At 34.2% G+C, this 16,099-nt stretch overlaps 3 protein-coding genes across 3 annotated transcripts; all 3 read left to right on the plus strand.

Annotated features, from left to right (window-relative positions):
* Positions 1-846: 846 nt before the first annotated feature.
* Positions 847-7,384, plus strand: LOC110783339 (uncharacterized). The gene is made up of 6 exons (XM_021987669.2): positions 847-1,016; positions 3,200-3,256; positions 3,342-3,390; positions 3,854-3,894; positions 6,946-7,005; positions 7,111-7,384. The coding sequence occupies exons 1-6, from the start codon at positions 951-953 to the stop codon at positions 7,174-7,176; spliced, it is 339 nt and encodes a 112-aa protein (XP_021843361.1). The 5' UTR covers positions 847-950; the 3' UTR covers positions 7,177-7,384.
* On the plus strand, positions 1,023-2,547 carry LOC110783340 (uncharacterized). Its single transcript, XM_021987670.2, has one exon. The coding sequence runs from the start codon at positions 2,102-2,104 to the stop codon at positions 2,354-2,356; it is 255 nt and encodes an 84-aa protein (XP_021843362.1). The 5' UTR covers positions 1,023-2,101; the 3' UTR covers positions 2,357-2,547.
* Positions 7,385-12,596: 5,212 nt separating the features above from the next.
* Positions 12,597-16,023, plus strand: LOC110783341 (60S ribosomal protein L10). Its single transcript, XM_021987671.2, has 4 exons — positions 12,597-12,751; positions 13,517-14,018; positions 14,583-14,664; positions 15,721-16,023. Exons 1-4 carry the CDS (start codon positions 12,742-12,744, stop codon positions 15,796-15,798), a joined length of 672 nt encoding a protein of 223 aa, XP_021843363.1. The 5' UTR covers positions 12,597-12,741; the 3' UTR covers positions 15,799-16,023.
* The last annotated feature ends 76 nt before the right edge of the window (positions 16,024-16,099 follow it).

Genomic DNA, 16,099 nt, shown 5'->3' on the forward strand with positions numbered 1-16,099 from the left:
CTTTTTTGACATCCGGTAAGTTTATTAACTTAAAATAAAGAGTAACGAATAGCCCAACATGATTTATAATAATACTAATAAGTTGAGCTTTACTAGATTTTTACATTCCGAATTAAAACAAAAACAATAAAAAAAACAAGCAATTTGCATTCGGAGGCGCTAATAGTTAGATAAAATCTTCAAATTAAATTGAAAAAGCCTCTCAAAACTAACGAGTCCCGTGAATATTTTCCGTCACGAACTTATCATCTCAGGACATTTTGTATACTGTGCATGAACGAAGAAATAACCGATTGCAAATAGAAATACTCCATAATCAAATAATTAATCCATAAACTCTTGTGTAATACGCTTAACGGTTTGACCATTTTTTTTGGTACTAACTAAACTAGTGTAAAACATAACTAAAAGTAATAAAATCATAACTAATTGAGTAACAAAATAACTAAGGTATAAAGACAAATAGTTTTATGAGTCGAATAATTATTATTTTTTAACAAACTTATTATTAACTAAAACTCATAAAATCTTAACTAATCGATGTCATTGCTTAATCAATCAGTTACGTTGTTTAACTAATTGGTTTAGTGCTTAACTAATTAGTTCGGTTGCATAACTAATTAGTTTCGTTGTTTAACTAAGTGAATTTCATACTTAACTAATTGGTTTCAGTGATTAACTAATTAGTTAAAGTGAATAACTAATTAGTTACAGTGCATAACAATGACGATTTTTCTGTTTGACCGTCTTTCTTAAAAGTTTGTATAATTAATCACATCTTAAACAAAAAATTAAATTTAAATTATTCTATAAATTCAAAATAAAATTTCTCTCAATTCCTTTTTGACTTGAAATTTTACTCTACAAACTTGAGGAAAATCAAAGTTGGATCAACAAGAAGACACAAAACAAAGATCTAAACTTGAAGAACAAAAGGAAGCACTAACAGCATGGATGAACGCGAATTTCAACGCCTTCTTCTCCTCTTCCCTGTCATCCGAACACCCGATTACTGTGTATTTTCTCTCTCCTCTTCTTGTTACAGTAAAACCCTAGATTTTGTTTGTTGTTCCCAATTTTGATTACTGCGTATTTTTCTCTCTTCTCTTCTTGTCAACAGTAAAACACTAGATTTTTGTTTATTGTTCCCAATTTAGATTACTGATTCATATGGGTACTTTGTGATCTTAAATCCATGATTTATACCTGCTCACTTGCTTAATTTTGGGGTTTATGATTAATGTTTTTGATGGGGTTTTGTGCATTGTTCCCAATTTAGATTACTGATTCATATGGGTACTTTATAATCTTAAATTCATGATATATACCAGCTCACTTGCTTAATTTTGGGGTTAATGATCGATTTTTTAGATGGGGTTTTCGCCATTGTAAGTCTGATTGATGGGATTAGTCCCTAGTTCCAGATTCCAGTTTTACTACACATTTCTAGTAGTCTTGCTGAAATTCTATTCTGGGTATTGCATTTACAGTAGTTAAGCTGTGATTAGCATTCAATTTGTGGGAGAGGGCTGGATAGAAATTGAAATATCAAATTTGCACATTTGGGAATTGGGAATTGTGTTTTTCTAGTAATGAAATCTCCATATGCTTAGAGTAAATATTGGTACAATGTGCTTGGGGTCGTTTCGTCTGGAAATCATAGTCACATGTGCAAATTTGGGATGTCCGGAATAAGTTGTCGGAATGGGAAGAGTGCATGATTGATACAATTATTATAAAGACCTGGTAGGACCATGTCATATTTTAACTATATAGGAGGTTGGAACAGTGTAAATTCTTTTGGGTGGTTGGACTGTTGGAGTATGACAATGTTGCCTTAAAGAGTTAAGCGCCTCCAAGGACCAGGGTTACCTGGTTCGCTAGTATGAGATTGGGTACGGGTTTGCAATTCGCTACCTAATTTGCTAAATTAGACCAAAATTATACCATTTTGATGTTGTAATTCTCTTTTTCGGTTCGCGGTTTGTGGGCTGATTGGAGGATTAGGTAGCACTGCCGAGGACAATAAATTGAAGCTTCTTTCAGTCTATACTTTCAAAGAGAGAGGTAGAATTCAGAGAGAGACTTTCAGTAGAACTTAATGGATATAATTGCCGATAGACTAGCAACAATTCAGAACGAAATCCGTCAGGCAGAAAACCAGAAGATCCAATATGAGCAAATGCTCGGTCTGTTCTGGGAGCATCCGCCTGCTCTTGATATCGAAGATGTAGGAAGAAGGATGCATTTTTTACTGGACTGCATTCAAACCCTAGAAGACCAGAAAAGGGCCCTCCTTAATGAAGAACAAGACCTGATTGTGCAGGCCACCACCCTTGCCCGCCACGGAGATTAGAACAGAAGATTCCGTCGACTCTTTCTAGAAGATTTAATAAGTGTCTGTAGACGCATAGTAGTGTGTTTTAATGTATGGTCTTCTTCTTCTTTGTTTGGTTTTCTTTGTTATGTTTGCGTAAATAAATAAAAAAATCGAGCAATGTTCTGAAATCACTTTATATATACTATTATGCCCATAATGATTGTTAACTTTCTCTTGCTCCATTCTCTTTTTGAGTTTTTGCTCTAGATGTTCTTGATTTTGAGTTCAAAAACGAATGTACAAAATTACCTTTGTCTAAGCTCGCCCCAATCTAGACTTAGCCCATATCTTTTGCCTTGTCATTCTGATACAATATTATAGAAGCTCTGCCATATCTATCAGCTAATTAGCTAGCCGCCGTTACCTAGTCTTAGCTACTCTCATTTTCCTTCGGCTTCTGAAGTGAAGGTTCTTACTGATGACTGCATTTATTTCGCTTGCTTCTATAGTGATTACCCGTCCCTTGCTAAGAAAAGGGAATTCCAAGTAGTCTTGTCATGAATCAAAAGAGTAACCCTCGGGGTTGAACTGGCTTCTTGAAATATAAAAAATGGCTCTGATGTTGATCGGACGGATCAGGAACATGTTAATAGCCCCCTGACACCAAATTCACTGTCTGCCTATCCTTGAGCAGCAGGGAAGAACTTTGGTCATAACTGAGATAGGAATCCGGTGGTTTCTGTCAAATATTTTTGCTTGAAATGATTTTATTATGGGTGTAGAATATTATGGAGTGATGTAATAAACTAAGAAATACTGTTGTTGTCTTTCCTTTTCCGTGTTTTGGATCTGATTAATTTCACCGTCTTTTTGAAATAGCAAGCCGACGCAGAATCTTCAGGTCAATCTACCTCACAGGCAGAAAAGAATGAGGAGGTGGTCTCACTTAATTTATTTATTTTTGCTTCGTGGTATTGCATTGCTTGCTTTTTTTCCCTATATGACCATTTTTTATCTCCAGGCACTAGAGTGGCAAGATGCTTGGAGTGAGCAAGAAACCAATAACCAAGGTATTTTCCGATAGTGGTACTCCGTATTAGATTGTTGTTTTATTGAAAATTTTACAGGTACTTTGATGTCCTTGAGTGAAAACTTTGGATCCTAAGTGTGCCTTTACTTTCATAAGTTGTTCCTCACTCCCTCTTCTCCTTATTGCATTTAGAACTTATGTATCTTACGTTGTCATTTATAGAAGACATGAAAACCAGTTTTGTGAAGAAAATATTTGAATCATATGTTCCAGTTGATAACTCTAATCCAATGTCATGCAGATTTGTATACCAACGTCGTGACCTTTTTTTGCTATCTTAGACTCCTTTGAGGGTTTAGATATGTCCACTTTTCTTCAATTATTTAGTTGCTCTGCAAATGTTTAAAAACCTTAATGATGTCATTGATGATGACTTGCTTTTTTGACTGATCCTATTTTTTCGAACTGTAACCAATTGATATCGTTTCCACGTTTTGTAACAGATGTCTTCTGGGATAAGTTAAAATCTACAGCAGGAAAAAAGGTGAGCACAAAGCATGTAACAGTTCTTTTATAATGTGGTACTCTCAGGGCATGACAAGTTAAGCTAATTGGAAATTTATGTTTAAACCATAACATATTATCATATCGAGGCCCTATATTGTTAGAAATTCATAAAAAATACTTCACTTCAGGAATTCCTTACCACTCTATAGTATGTTGTCATGTAATGCCTTGCTGGTGTTTGCGTGATTAGTAGGTAGCAAAATCTATATGAGCTGATTGGTTTTATTAGTTTTTTGTGGGATCTCATCAGCGTAAAGTCCATGTCTATGAGTCTATCAAGGAAGTAACTTCCAATTGCGGTTTGCGTTCTAGATGCTAAGTTTATGAATCTTCTACCTGTCGCAAATTCTTAAATGTTCAATTTGTTGAAGGAAGGAGGAACTGATAGATGTCTCCGTATTCTTTCTCTTTGTGAAGTCTATTGGTGGACAACCAAAAGTTGCCAAATTTGAGTTGTAACAATAGCTAATTAAAGATTATTATTATTCAACCAAATCCCATAGTTGGGTATACCACCCTAATATTCTCCAAGCTCTTCTTCACTACCTTGCAGCTTCTTAGGGGGCGTTTGGTTCGCGGATTTTTGGTATGAGGTATGGGTTTGGAATGATCAAAACCCATTCCTTGTGTTTTGTTTAGACAAATTCATTTTCTAAACCATACATCGAACCCACAAGGTATGGGGTTTAGAAACCCAAGGGGAGAGGTGGGTATGGCTCATACCAAACCTTTAGGTATCAAATAAAAGAAAAATATTCATTCCTGGATATAACCAAGCACATGACATTAGGAATCAAGTTCCAACCCCATACCTCCATGGTTTCATTCCTGATTCCAAACCCATTGCACTACGCGAACAAACACGCCCTTAAATCTTTAATTGTTCTTTTATTTTTTCCCTTATCAAAAAAAAGCTACAGGATGGAGTTGGAACGGTGGATTTAAAGGGGAGATCATTGTGATACAGAGAAAAATCCCGCTTGTTTGCCTTTTGATCATATCATCTATAATCACCCATGGTTAATACGGGAAAGATACTGATGATATTAAACAAGTAGGGACGTAAAGACAAAGTGGCTTCTCTTGTGTGTGTGGTTTTGGTCTTTTGGATAGAATGCCATTTATAAATGGATAGAATGACCAACATTAACTTTAGGCTACCCTGGGAGGATGACCGAGTGTATACTGCTCCAGATACTTCTTTTATTTGAAAACAATTATGTCATTGGGCGATGCTAGGCTGTCTCTTAAGTATATACTCTTGAATGCCATCGGGGTAACAGTAGGATTCTATCAAGATTTGCCACCAAAAATATAGAAGTTTTTCACGGGCATGATTATAGGCTTATCGAAATCAAGTAGGGCTGCTTTGAGGTGATCATATTTCAGGGTTGTCATTTAAAGATCAAATTACCTATATGTACTCCATGTGTCTGTCTCAGTGGGACCCTTCTTTCAGCCATTTCTTGAGATTTTTAACCCCAATATTCTTAAAGTGTCTTTGTGGAACTTGTGGTTTTTACTTAAGCTTTGTTTTGTGTCACACCAATTCTTCTTAATTCGTTTGAGAACTTTAGAATGGGCTTATTAGAAGTGATTGAGAGGCTGGTATCATCTATGGATTAAATGACTAACATAGGTTTGAAGAGAGAGACATTTTGGTTCAACATTTTCTGCAATTTTTTGGTCAAGATAGGATCTCTGAATAATAATGTGGAAATCAGTATTGTGTCTCGTGTCATAACTCATAAGTGATCCACCGTCTGGAAGGCCTTTGAGTGCCGAAGGATGATTCCCACGTGTTTTTCTAGAGTAAGATAACCCTCAAAGAGTGATTCGGGGTCTAATATCATGTATGGATCAAACGTTCAAATTTGGATCTTAGGAAACCTGTGGTTCGATACCTTACACACCTTGTCCTCCAGTCTCTTCTTGAAAATATTTTCCATCAGTTTTTTAAATGGTTTCTTTAGCATAACGTGTGACTTTTGTCTGAAGCAATTAATATTGTGTCTATTATCCAATCTGAAGAAAGTTCCTTCTAGTTTCTATGGAGTCTTTATCTTCAATTTGTGCTTTTTTCGTTTTTTTTGGAGGATTGAGGGTTTCGGTTCAGATCATGGGTCAAATGACAACGCAGGCTTTAAATGACCTCTATGAACCTTAGGTGCCGTGAAACCACCCTTCAATACTTCTTGAAAATTTCCACCATGCCCGAAATGGCTCTTATTTGACTTCACACCTTTCTAGATCTACAAGTATTGAATCCAGTATCATCTGTGGTCTCAAAAGCCTTTGAGAGATGAGAGAACTCTCATTTTGATTTTGATCATGATTTTCCGGAAGTCACAGATTGATCTGATGTTCCGATATGGCCTCTTCATTTGCATTTGCTTGGCTAATCGGAATAATTTTGTGTTATTTATAGTTTTGAAGGCCTTTTGGGTGACTTGTGGACTACACCTTCTAATTTTCGTTTAGACTTTCGAACTAGTTTCAGATATGAATCAAATATTGAATATGGACGGAACGGACCTTAGACAACTTCACGGGTGCCTGAGAGACTTCCTTCCAACCCTAGCATGAGTTTTGTTTTTTTAATTGACACAGTCATTATTGGTTTTGACATATGCTGGGATTTCTCTTCTGTTTTGCTTATCTAGTGGGTATATTTTTGGTGATTTCACATATGCTGGTAATTTTTTATTAATTTAAGCTCAAACTTTATTCATTTAAGCTCAATTTTTTCCATTTAGTATCAAACTTTATTCATTTAAGCTCAATTTTTTTTCATTTAGTATCAAGCTTTATTAATTTAATTCAGTTTTTTGGTTTTTTTTTCATTTCCACCCTTTTTTTCTTTTTCCCTTACCGATTTATTTAAGAAAATGCCATGGTATTTGCACTATTCACAAATCACAGTTCTTGACAAATACATTTCCATTTTAGATGAGTTAGTTTGTATGTTGTATGTTCTATTCTTTTTCTCCCTCCTTCCGCGGTTTAACGATTTTTCATTTCTTGGTAGGTTGGCTCGGGTGAGGCAGAGAAGTTCTGCAACGCGTTCCAGAAAATTTACCAGAAACTTGTATGTAATCCCATATTCGAGTTTTGAAATTCTAAACTAAATAAATAAGTAAAAGCTATATTTGTTGAGTATTGTTGATGATAAATACCGGTTTTCTTGTTCTAGGTGCATGAAGAGCTAAGCAGAGAGACGATGGAAAGCTTCTTAAACTCATCTGAATCTGTTAACTGATTCAATTTTTCCGGTTTTGCACGTTTTTCCAATTAACATGAAGCAATTGCCTAGATTTTAAGATGATGCATCAACAATGTATGTAACTCCATTTATGTTATGTTGATTCACGACGAAAAATTGTTGCTAATACAAGACTATGTAATGTAAGCGACTTTTAAGGGTTTGTACTAGAAATTTTAAGTTACTATGGAGTACTTAACCTGTATTTGTTATTGCATTTGCATTGAATATTTACAAGTAATAATAGTGTAACCAACATAAATTGGTGGAGTTGGTGTGGAACTCAGACTTGGAGGTCACAAGTTCGAGTCCCATCAACTGCGAAATGCTTGGGAGTGGCTCAAGCGATAACCTGCGGAGCTGGGCTGGTTAATCTGTGCTAGGTGCTGGTTCAGTTAGGGTCCCTTCTTATTACCTATTAAAAAAAAAAGGCAATAATAGTATGGATTTAAGAGATTTTGGTTAGTTGTCAAAAATGAAGTTATGATACTATACAAGGTAAATAATAACTTGCTAATTGCAACCATAAATCACCTTATACTAGTAAAGTTATCAAATCACACTAGGTTATCAAAAGTGTCCTAGAAAAATCTAGTAACTAAAATGTGTAGAATTATCCTAAAAAATATCTAGTAGCTAAAGATATGCAGTAGTTAGAAAATATAAGTCACCACCTACTACTATTGTATATATATATATACCTCTTGTATGCATGATTGTGATGAAGAAATAAGAAAATATAATCAGATCCCACAAATTAACTGTAAAGTTAATCTTCATTTTAAGATCTAGCTAGGACAAAAGACATTCAATTTTCTTTACAAATGAGCAACGTGGAAAAATGGATTTAACTTGTAAGTGAAATCTCGAGAACAAAGGACAATTTGAATATGATCCCAAACAACAATCCAAATTCCAAATATGGTACAAAGGTAGTTATCAAAATGATAGCAAAACTTAAAATAAAAAGATACGAGAGATACTTTGAGATAGAAAAAATAAACACCCAGATTTTTTGTTTTTTCTTATGCGCGATCAATGGACATAGGAAGGAGATCGTGTTCTTGATTTTTTCTTACGTGCGCATGTTTTTCATTGCTATCTCTCACATAATAGGAGTTTCCAAACTTCGAAATAGAGCAGCCGTTTAAACACATTGTGTGGAATCCTCTATTATTGGGAGCTCGAGCTCTCTAAAATCCGATATGGCACAGTCGACATCTCGACATCTATACGGTCTCTTTGTAATGCTTAGTTATAAGGATCAAGCGAGCGCCAATAGGATGGTTGCGAAGAACTTGAATTATTTCCTTCCCTTGATCACCTCGAACCACTGCTACATCACCGATAAAAGCTACACGTGCATTGATATGCCTTGGTTTGAGCATTTTTTGTTTTGCAATCCATTTGTTGAGATAATCACTGTCCAAGCAAATCCCATGACACTTGATCCATTTGAATGCTTCAAAACAGAGAATGAATATGTTTTATCCTAATGCACAAGACTTTGACATTTATAAGTAGCTCATGTTTCGATTATAATCTTCTCTCTATTATGTGTGAGGCAGTATAGGGCTTCTAAAGTATCCACCAAGCTGTAAAGCCGACATAAATCTATAATTGAAGCACAGAATAGTAGTTAATAAAGTGAGATATTCGATCAATCTTAAGGAATGATTAGCTAGAGTTCATTTGCACTTACTATATTCCTGTTTTTTTCAATAGGCTCATATAGTACAAAATTCAATTTAAGGTTCCATGAATGTACATACCCAACCGCCATTCTACAAAAGAAAAAAAAATCAACATGCATATATAACATTTGCAAGGCATTTTTCTCTAATTCTTTGGTACTCTGGTGCTTGAAAAATCTCAAAATCCATGGAGTTCTATGAATCTATGAAAAAAAAGTGCATCAAACCTACCTTAAGCACCTATAATTCACTAATTGATGTAGGCAGCAGAAAAGGCTTACATAGATAACATTTATAACATACATATAGGATTACCTCCTTGACATATACATGTATGTGTTGGAAAAATTCAGATCTGAACATAAAAATATTTAGATCCGAATTTTTTGAAGAAATTTGGCAATAAAAATGGAAAGAAAAAATGGAGATTCAACCATAAAATTTCTAAATTACTTAAACATTAAAAAAATGAAAATAATATGGTTTTAAAAAAATGAAAATAATCTAATTAATAATACGGAGTACTTCAATCATCTTTTTTTTTTTTTTTTTCCGTTTTTCATTCAAAATATTACACATAATGATTTTTGTTTCAAACGTCAAAATTTTTTGAGGAGGGTAAAAATTTGAGAAGAGAGAAAATTAAAATGACAAATTTATGTTTTAATCAGATTATTTATATGCATAATTTTAGGGCTCGTTCGGTATCATTTTCTATTTCCAGTTTTCTGTTTTTTTACAAAACTAAAAACCAAAATATGAAAACCACAAAAAGTAGTTTTCAGTTTTTTGTTGTCAGTTTTCAAAATTAACATGATTATAATAGGTATGACTATTTTATAGTTGATAATTCAATATAAATCATATGACTTACAAAACCAAAAAACCAAATACTGAAAACTGACAGTGATACCGAACTAGGCTTTAGTTTTTTACTAGATTTAAAGCCCGTGCGATGCACGGGTTAATTTTTTTTTTTTATGAGATATTTTTTCAACTTTAAGTGATAGTTAAGAATGGGTCTTTATTTATCTACTAAATTTTTAAAAAATAAATGTTTAAAATTTATCTCTTATAATCTTTTACCGGATCTTTATTTATCTATTTTTAATTTTCTCGTACTATCTTTTACTCCCTCCATTCCTTTTTGTTGTTCCTATTTCCTTTTTTGGCGTTTCTTTTTGTTGTTCCCCTACTGAATCTTTACTATTTTTGGCCATAGTTTTTTTTACCAATTTACCCTAAGATTCCCCACTATTTACCAAAAATACCCTAAGATTCTACCCTTTCCCACCCACTTTTACCCCACCCACCTTATTTAATTATTTAACCTAACCCCACCCCCCTCCCTTTATAACCCGTCGCTTTCTCACACTTCACTCTCATCCCTCATTCTGATTTCTCTCTCTCACCTCTTCGGATCTCTCTCTCTCTCTCTCTTATTTCACTCTCTCTCTCTCTTAAAATCCCTCCCCTGTTCTTGAGAAAATCCTAGGTTTTCCGCCTCTGTTCTGGGTTTTCCTCTCCAAATCTCTCAAATCTGAAACGTTTTCGCCGAAAAACTTTCATAAAAATTACTCGGATTCATTTTCCGATCAGATCCCCTCTATGTTTGTCCCCTTTTTGGTCCCTAATCGTCGTTGATCTTTGTTTTTCTGGTACGTGATGGGTTCTTCTTTGTCTAGAACTCGAGATGATTCTGGGGTGGAAACTTCTGGTCAAAGAATCCCCGATTCCAACTGTGATTGGGGATCCAAGTGCAACTGTCCCAATAACGAGCATTCCTACTCCGCCGAATATAAAAACAATCTGTATTTGGCCCAAAAAGAAAATACGAGTACTCGAAACTATTTGGAAGAATGGTTTCGGAAGAGGGAAGTGGAGCCAGGAGAGGAGGTTGAGTCAAAATATGACGATCGGAAACCCACTCCCTCAGATCTACGTTTTTTCGGTGAAGGAGATTCCGATGAGGTATTACTTTTGATTTTTTGCGATTTATTTAGGGTTATTTATGTCGGTTTTATTAAAATGGTTTGATGATTGTTTGCATGTCTAAAAAAGTGGGATTTGATAAATGTTGGATTTATTTAGAGTATTGTTCATTGAACTCGGATTATTTATTGGATAAGTTGCTCTGATTTCCCATTGCATGTGTTAAAAATGCAGATCTGATATTATTTCGAATTTGTTGGGAATTTTTTGGAGATTTGTTGGATTCAATCGGACTTTTTATGTTATTTTTTGCTCTGTTTTCTCATTGCATGTTGTTAAAATTGAGTTCTGATTTTATTTGGATATATTTGGAAATTATTTGAAGAAAATCGGAATATTCATGTGTTTTGTTGATCTGTTTTCCCATTGCATGTGGTTAAAAATGGGATCTGGATGTATTTGGGATTTTTTTGAAATTTTTTCGGTAAAAATGGGATCTGGATGTAAAAATGGGATCTGGATTTATTTATCTTTTTTACTTCCTAGCAAAATTTATCTTTTATTATCTTTTACCGGGTTTACAATTTTAAAAGACGAACATATCTGAATCATCCACCTAAATCGCATCCATATGTCAAACTGCTAATAAAGCAACTTAATTCCGTCAAAAAGAATGCTAAAACCAGATATAATAAGCAAAAATTAGGAGAGAAGAAGTACCAATAGATTCATGTAATGGTCAGGATCAAAGGATGGAGAATTAATTGTATCCAATGTAGCGTACTTTGAAGAAAGTGTACTTGAATTAGCTACTGAAATTGTTTGATCCGTGAAATAGAAGCTCGATAAAGATTAACTCGGCAAAGAAGTAATCAACATCGTGCAACAGAAAAAATAACACCATTGAATCTTCTCGGAGACTCGGAGTCATTGAGACATGAACGTAAAGGGATATTTTCAGCAACAAAATTCACCTTAGATGGTAATACAAAGCTAGAACAACGATGTGATTAAACCATAGGTAAAAGAATGGTCATATTATACAAACTATGGAAAACCGATATGATTTTGTCCAAGGTCGTCAAAAAGTTGATCTCAGGATCTTTGAAGCAATGTTAATCATAAAATATGATCAAGATGTTAACCGAGTTAAAGAACAAATCTAAACTTTAGCATAATTCTTTGCCTTACCTAGGATAATCCTTTGCAATTACTCGTATCCATTATGGCAAATCATAAAATCATTCTTGGAAAAAAAAAAAGTAAGTACCCTACACAATGCCTACAAAGTATAAAGCATTAACAAATGAACAAATACTAATAAGGCTTACTATGAAAAATACATTCAACAAATTAAAAACAAATTATTAAGAACAAATTATACAAAACGTTTATTTGCTTAAAGGAATACGTTTATTTGTGCTGAAAGATATTTATTATCTCAATTATTCATCCCAAAAGGTTTCCCTCTTTATATATACAAAAAGGTAGAAGAGAAAGATAATTTTTTGTTGAAATCTATCTTTATCATATTATCTACTAATTTAATCATGGCAAGGGATCTAATATTTATTTTTTATTTTTTAATAAACCTAAAATATTAGTTAATAATATGTGATGATGTGGAAATCCTACGTGGACGCTCTAAATGCTCTCCAAAAAACTCCCCTTTATATATATATATTAGACTTGTTTTCAAAAAAATATACGTATTCATTTTTTTTTAATGCATTTCATTAGAAAGGTGGGTACACGTATGCCAATAGATGGTTACACCATAAACATCACAGCCCGGCCCAACAAATATGGGCCCAACTCGTCCATCACTCGTTCTATAAATAATTAGAAGCCCAGTATTATTTCTTATCATATCCCCCACCCCCCAACTAGGGTTTTTCAGAGATTTCGGAGCTGAGCATTTCGTGAATCGCTCGCAATGGGAAGAAGTAAGATCTTCATCTCTTTCGTTTTTCTCTCTTCAATTGCAGCTTGAAATGCCGACTATGTTTATTTATTTGTAATGGATTATGCGAATTCAGTTTGTTTGAGAAATTAGGATACTTTATAATTGAGTGCCTTCCCCCTAGTATTTTTAATGGTTAATTGCTTCCTGTGCAATTAGTTATTATTAGGTTTCGGTTGTTATAAATTAGTGTAGAATCGTCTATGTTTTTTGTTGATTTTTCATGTAAATTGTTGATTTGGGTGTTTTTGTATGAGGTTGGATAGATGAATATTTGAGAAGTGACCATGTAAAATAACAATGATCTAGTTTTTGTATGGTTTAGGATGAAATGTAAACATTATGGTATAATCCCCTTATAATTTTTCATGGGTTGCTTATCTTAATTAGATAAGAAAGATGATTTGCTTTCATGGGGTAGTTCTTTTTCCTAAATAAGGGAATCTGATTTGTTTGATTGGGTTTGTTTGTGCTGAAGAAACTGAAATGTGACTTAGTTTGTTTGGTTTTGTTGAAGAAACTGAAATCTTATTGGTTTTTTTAGGGCCTTTTAATTTTTCATGGGTTGCTTATGTTAACTAGATAGAAAGATGATTTGCTTTAATGTGGTAGTTCTTTTTCCTAAATAAAAGGGAATCTGATTTGTTTGATTGGGTTTTTTTGTGCTGAAGAAACTGAAATGTGATTTAGTTGGTTTGGTTTTGCTGAAGAAACTGAAATGTTAATGGTTTGAATTGGGTTTTTTTAGGGCCTGCTAGATGTTACCGTCAGATTAAGAACAAGCCGTACCCTAAATCACGGTTTTGTCGAGGTGTCCCTGATCCTAAAATCAGGATTTATGATGTGGGTATGAAGAGGAAAGGTGTGGATGAATTCCCCTTTTGTGTTCATCTTGTGAGTTGGGAGAAGGAAAACGTGTCAAGTGAGGCATTGGAAGCTGCCCGTATTGCCTGCAACAAGTACATGACCAAGTTCGCTGGAAAGGATGCTTTCCATCTAAGGGTTAGGGTGCACCCGTTCCATGTTCTTCGTATCAACAAGATGCTTTCGTGTGCCGGGGCTGATAGGCTCCAAACAGGTATGAGGGGTGCTTTTGGCAAACCTCAAGGTGTTTGTGCTCGTGTTGCTATTGGTCAGGTCCTCCTTTCTGTTCGTTGCAAGGACGGTAACAGTCAACATGCTCAGGAGGCTCTCCGTCGTGCCAAGTTCAAGTTCCCTGGCCGTCAAAAGATTATTATCAGCAGGAAGTGGTAATGTTTATTGCTGCTATTGCTTCATTGGAATTAATTAATTGTCGAATAAGAGTTTTCTTGTTATTTCTAATTTGCTTTTGGTTTATTTAAGAATTCAGCGCTCATGCTAGCTTTTGTTCTATTAATCTGATTAAGGCATGCTAGTTAGTAATTAAGATTTTCTCAGTGTGTAAATTTATGTTGGAACTGGTTTAACGTAGTATTACATTGCCGTCAAAAGATTATTATTAGCATGAAGTGGTATGTTTATTGCTGCTATTGGCTATTGCTTGATTGGAATTTAATTAGTCTCTCTTGTAGCCTGCATCGAGGATGTGTGTCTATGCTAATGCATAGAATAAGATTTTTCTCGTTATTTCTATTTTGCTTTTAGTGTATATAAGAATTCAGCGCTAATGCTAGCTTTAAAAATCCAAGCACATGCAGTTAATTTGCTGCTTAAATGTATATTGTTTACTTTTGTTTCTTGAAATGAACTACTTAATAGTCTGAAAAATGGGATGCTTGGTACTCGGTGGACTTTCCTTGCTAATAGTATTTTTCTTTGACTTTGTGTTGCAGGGGATTCACCAAACACAATCGCGCTGATTATCTCAAGTACAAATCTGAGAACAGGATTTTAAATGATGGTGTCAATGCCAAGGTTTGTTAAGTTTGGTGCTTAATGTTTCAACAGAACTTATGAACTTGCTTGTTTCTCGTGACTTGTATTTATTATTCCCTGATTTGTTTCAGTTTTATTGTTCTGTGATCTAATCTCAATGACATTGGTATTTCATGTTTTAGCAAGAGTATCAGTTGTAAACTTTAAAGTATATGGATTTTGGTGAAAGTTGTGAAAAACTCATCTTTTGTCATTACTGGGTTATATGCTGTCAAAATGATTTTTCTCTGTATTTCTGTGTAGTTAAGTTTTGAATTATTTATTCTAGGGTTGCTTAACTTGTGATTCACCATGAACGTGTAATTGAACCCCGATATTGGAAGTAATTGCGCATTGGGATGTTATAGTTAGTTTATTTTTCGGACACAATTTGCATGAAGTGTTCCCTTTTGTTGGTCGAAAATAATCTCTACTTGTTATTGCACAATAAACCTGATTTCCCCACTAACTATGGAGATGTCCTTTCAAAAATAGTCCTAGCTCTGAGGCATGTTATGTTAAACTGTAAATCTGTAATGCATGTGGCTTATCTGGGGTCAATATATTTCTGTGAACTTGGTGAGACAATGTGTAGCAATGTTTTTCATGTGAAATGTTAATTCCAATTTATTTATAATTATACTGTAGACTTGATGTTGTATTGCCTGCCTAATCTGGTACTCCCATTTTGGAAAGCAATCCCAAAGTTGGTATCATTGTGGTACGGATTCGTTTTGGTAACCAAATGAAATACACCTAACTTGTACCGGTAGATTTTGGTCCATTGTGTTTGATGACCGTTTAAAAGTTGATGGATATGTAGCATAGCAGTTTCGATGACAATTACAAGTATATATAATAGGGTGATAAATGTATGTAAATACTTAAAGATCGTACGTTATTAGGGTTCGATCTGATGATTTCTGTTATGTAGAATATCAGTTTTGCTGAAAGTACAAGTATATCTAATAGGGTGATAAATATTATACGTAAATACATAAAGATTTTACGTTTTCTAGGGTTTGATCTGATGATTTATGTTGTCGTAATTTGCAGCTTCTTGGATGCCATGGACCTCTTTCCAATCGTCAACCTGGAAGAGCTTTCCTCACAGCACCTAGTGTATCTACATGAGAGAATACAAGCTTCATAATTTCTTTGGGTTTGAGTTAGTTGTGATCAATCAAAACCAGAATCCTTTTTTTTAACTGTAGTTTCAACTTTATGTTATTTTCAGAGATTATTGTTGTTGGCCCAAGTTTTGATATTGGAGATCCTTTTTGTTTTAAACGTCAATTAATGTATCCTTAAAATGTGTACCAATGAATCTGTTTTACAGTTGTTGCTTTTGAGCCTGAACTACATTGTTTGAACTTAGGTTGGATTAAAAAACACTATTATCACACCCAAAATACTGTTTTTTGGTGTGATAATA

This window comes from Spinacia oleracea, chromosome 4 (assembly GCF_020520425.1).
Source record: "Spinacia oleracea cultivar Varoflay chromosome 4, BTI_SOV_V1, whole genome shotgun sequence".
In the NCBI taxonomy this organism is placed as follows: Eukaryota; Viridiplantae; Streptophyta; class Magnoliopsida; order Caryophyllales; family Amaranthaceae; genus Spinacia; species Spinacia oleracea.

What these genes read in the sequence shown, in the direction of transcription:
- LOC110783339 (XM_021987669.2), top strand. Translation starts at nt 951, where the DNA reads ATGGATGAACGCGAATTTCAACGCCTTCTTCTCCTCTTCCCTGTCATC. An exon ending in GCAAGAAACCAATAACCAAG is followed by an intron (nt 3,391 to 3,853) that starts GTATTTTCCGAT and finishes GTTTTGTAACAG; the next exon opens with ATGTCTTCTGGGATAAGTTA. An exon ending in AATCTACAGCAGGAAAAAAG is followed by an intron (nt 3,895 to 6,945) that starts GTGAGCACAAAG and finishes ATTTCTTGGTAG; the next exon opens with GTTGGCTCGGGTGAGGCAGA.
- LOC110783340 (XM_021987670.2), top strand. Translation starts at nt 2,102, where the DNA reads ATGGATATAATTGCCGATAGACTAGCAACAATTCAGAACGAAATCCGT.
- LOC110783341 (XM_021987671.2), top strand. An exon ending in ATTATTATCAGCAGGAAGTG is followed by an intron (nt 14,019 to 14,582) that starts GTAATGTTTATT and finishes TTTGTGTTGCAG; the next exon opens with GGGATTCACCAAACACAATC. An exon ending in ATGATGGTGTCAATGCCAAG is followed by an intron (nt 14,665 to 15,720) that starts GTTTGTTAAGTT and finishes CGTAATTTGCAG; the next exon opens with CTTCTTGGATGCCATGGACC.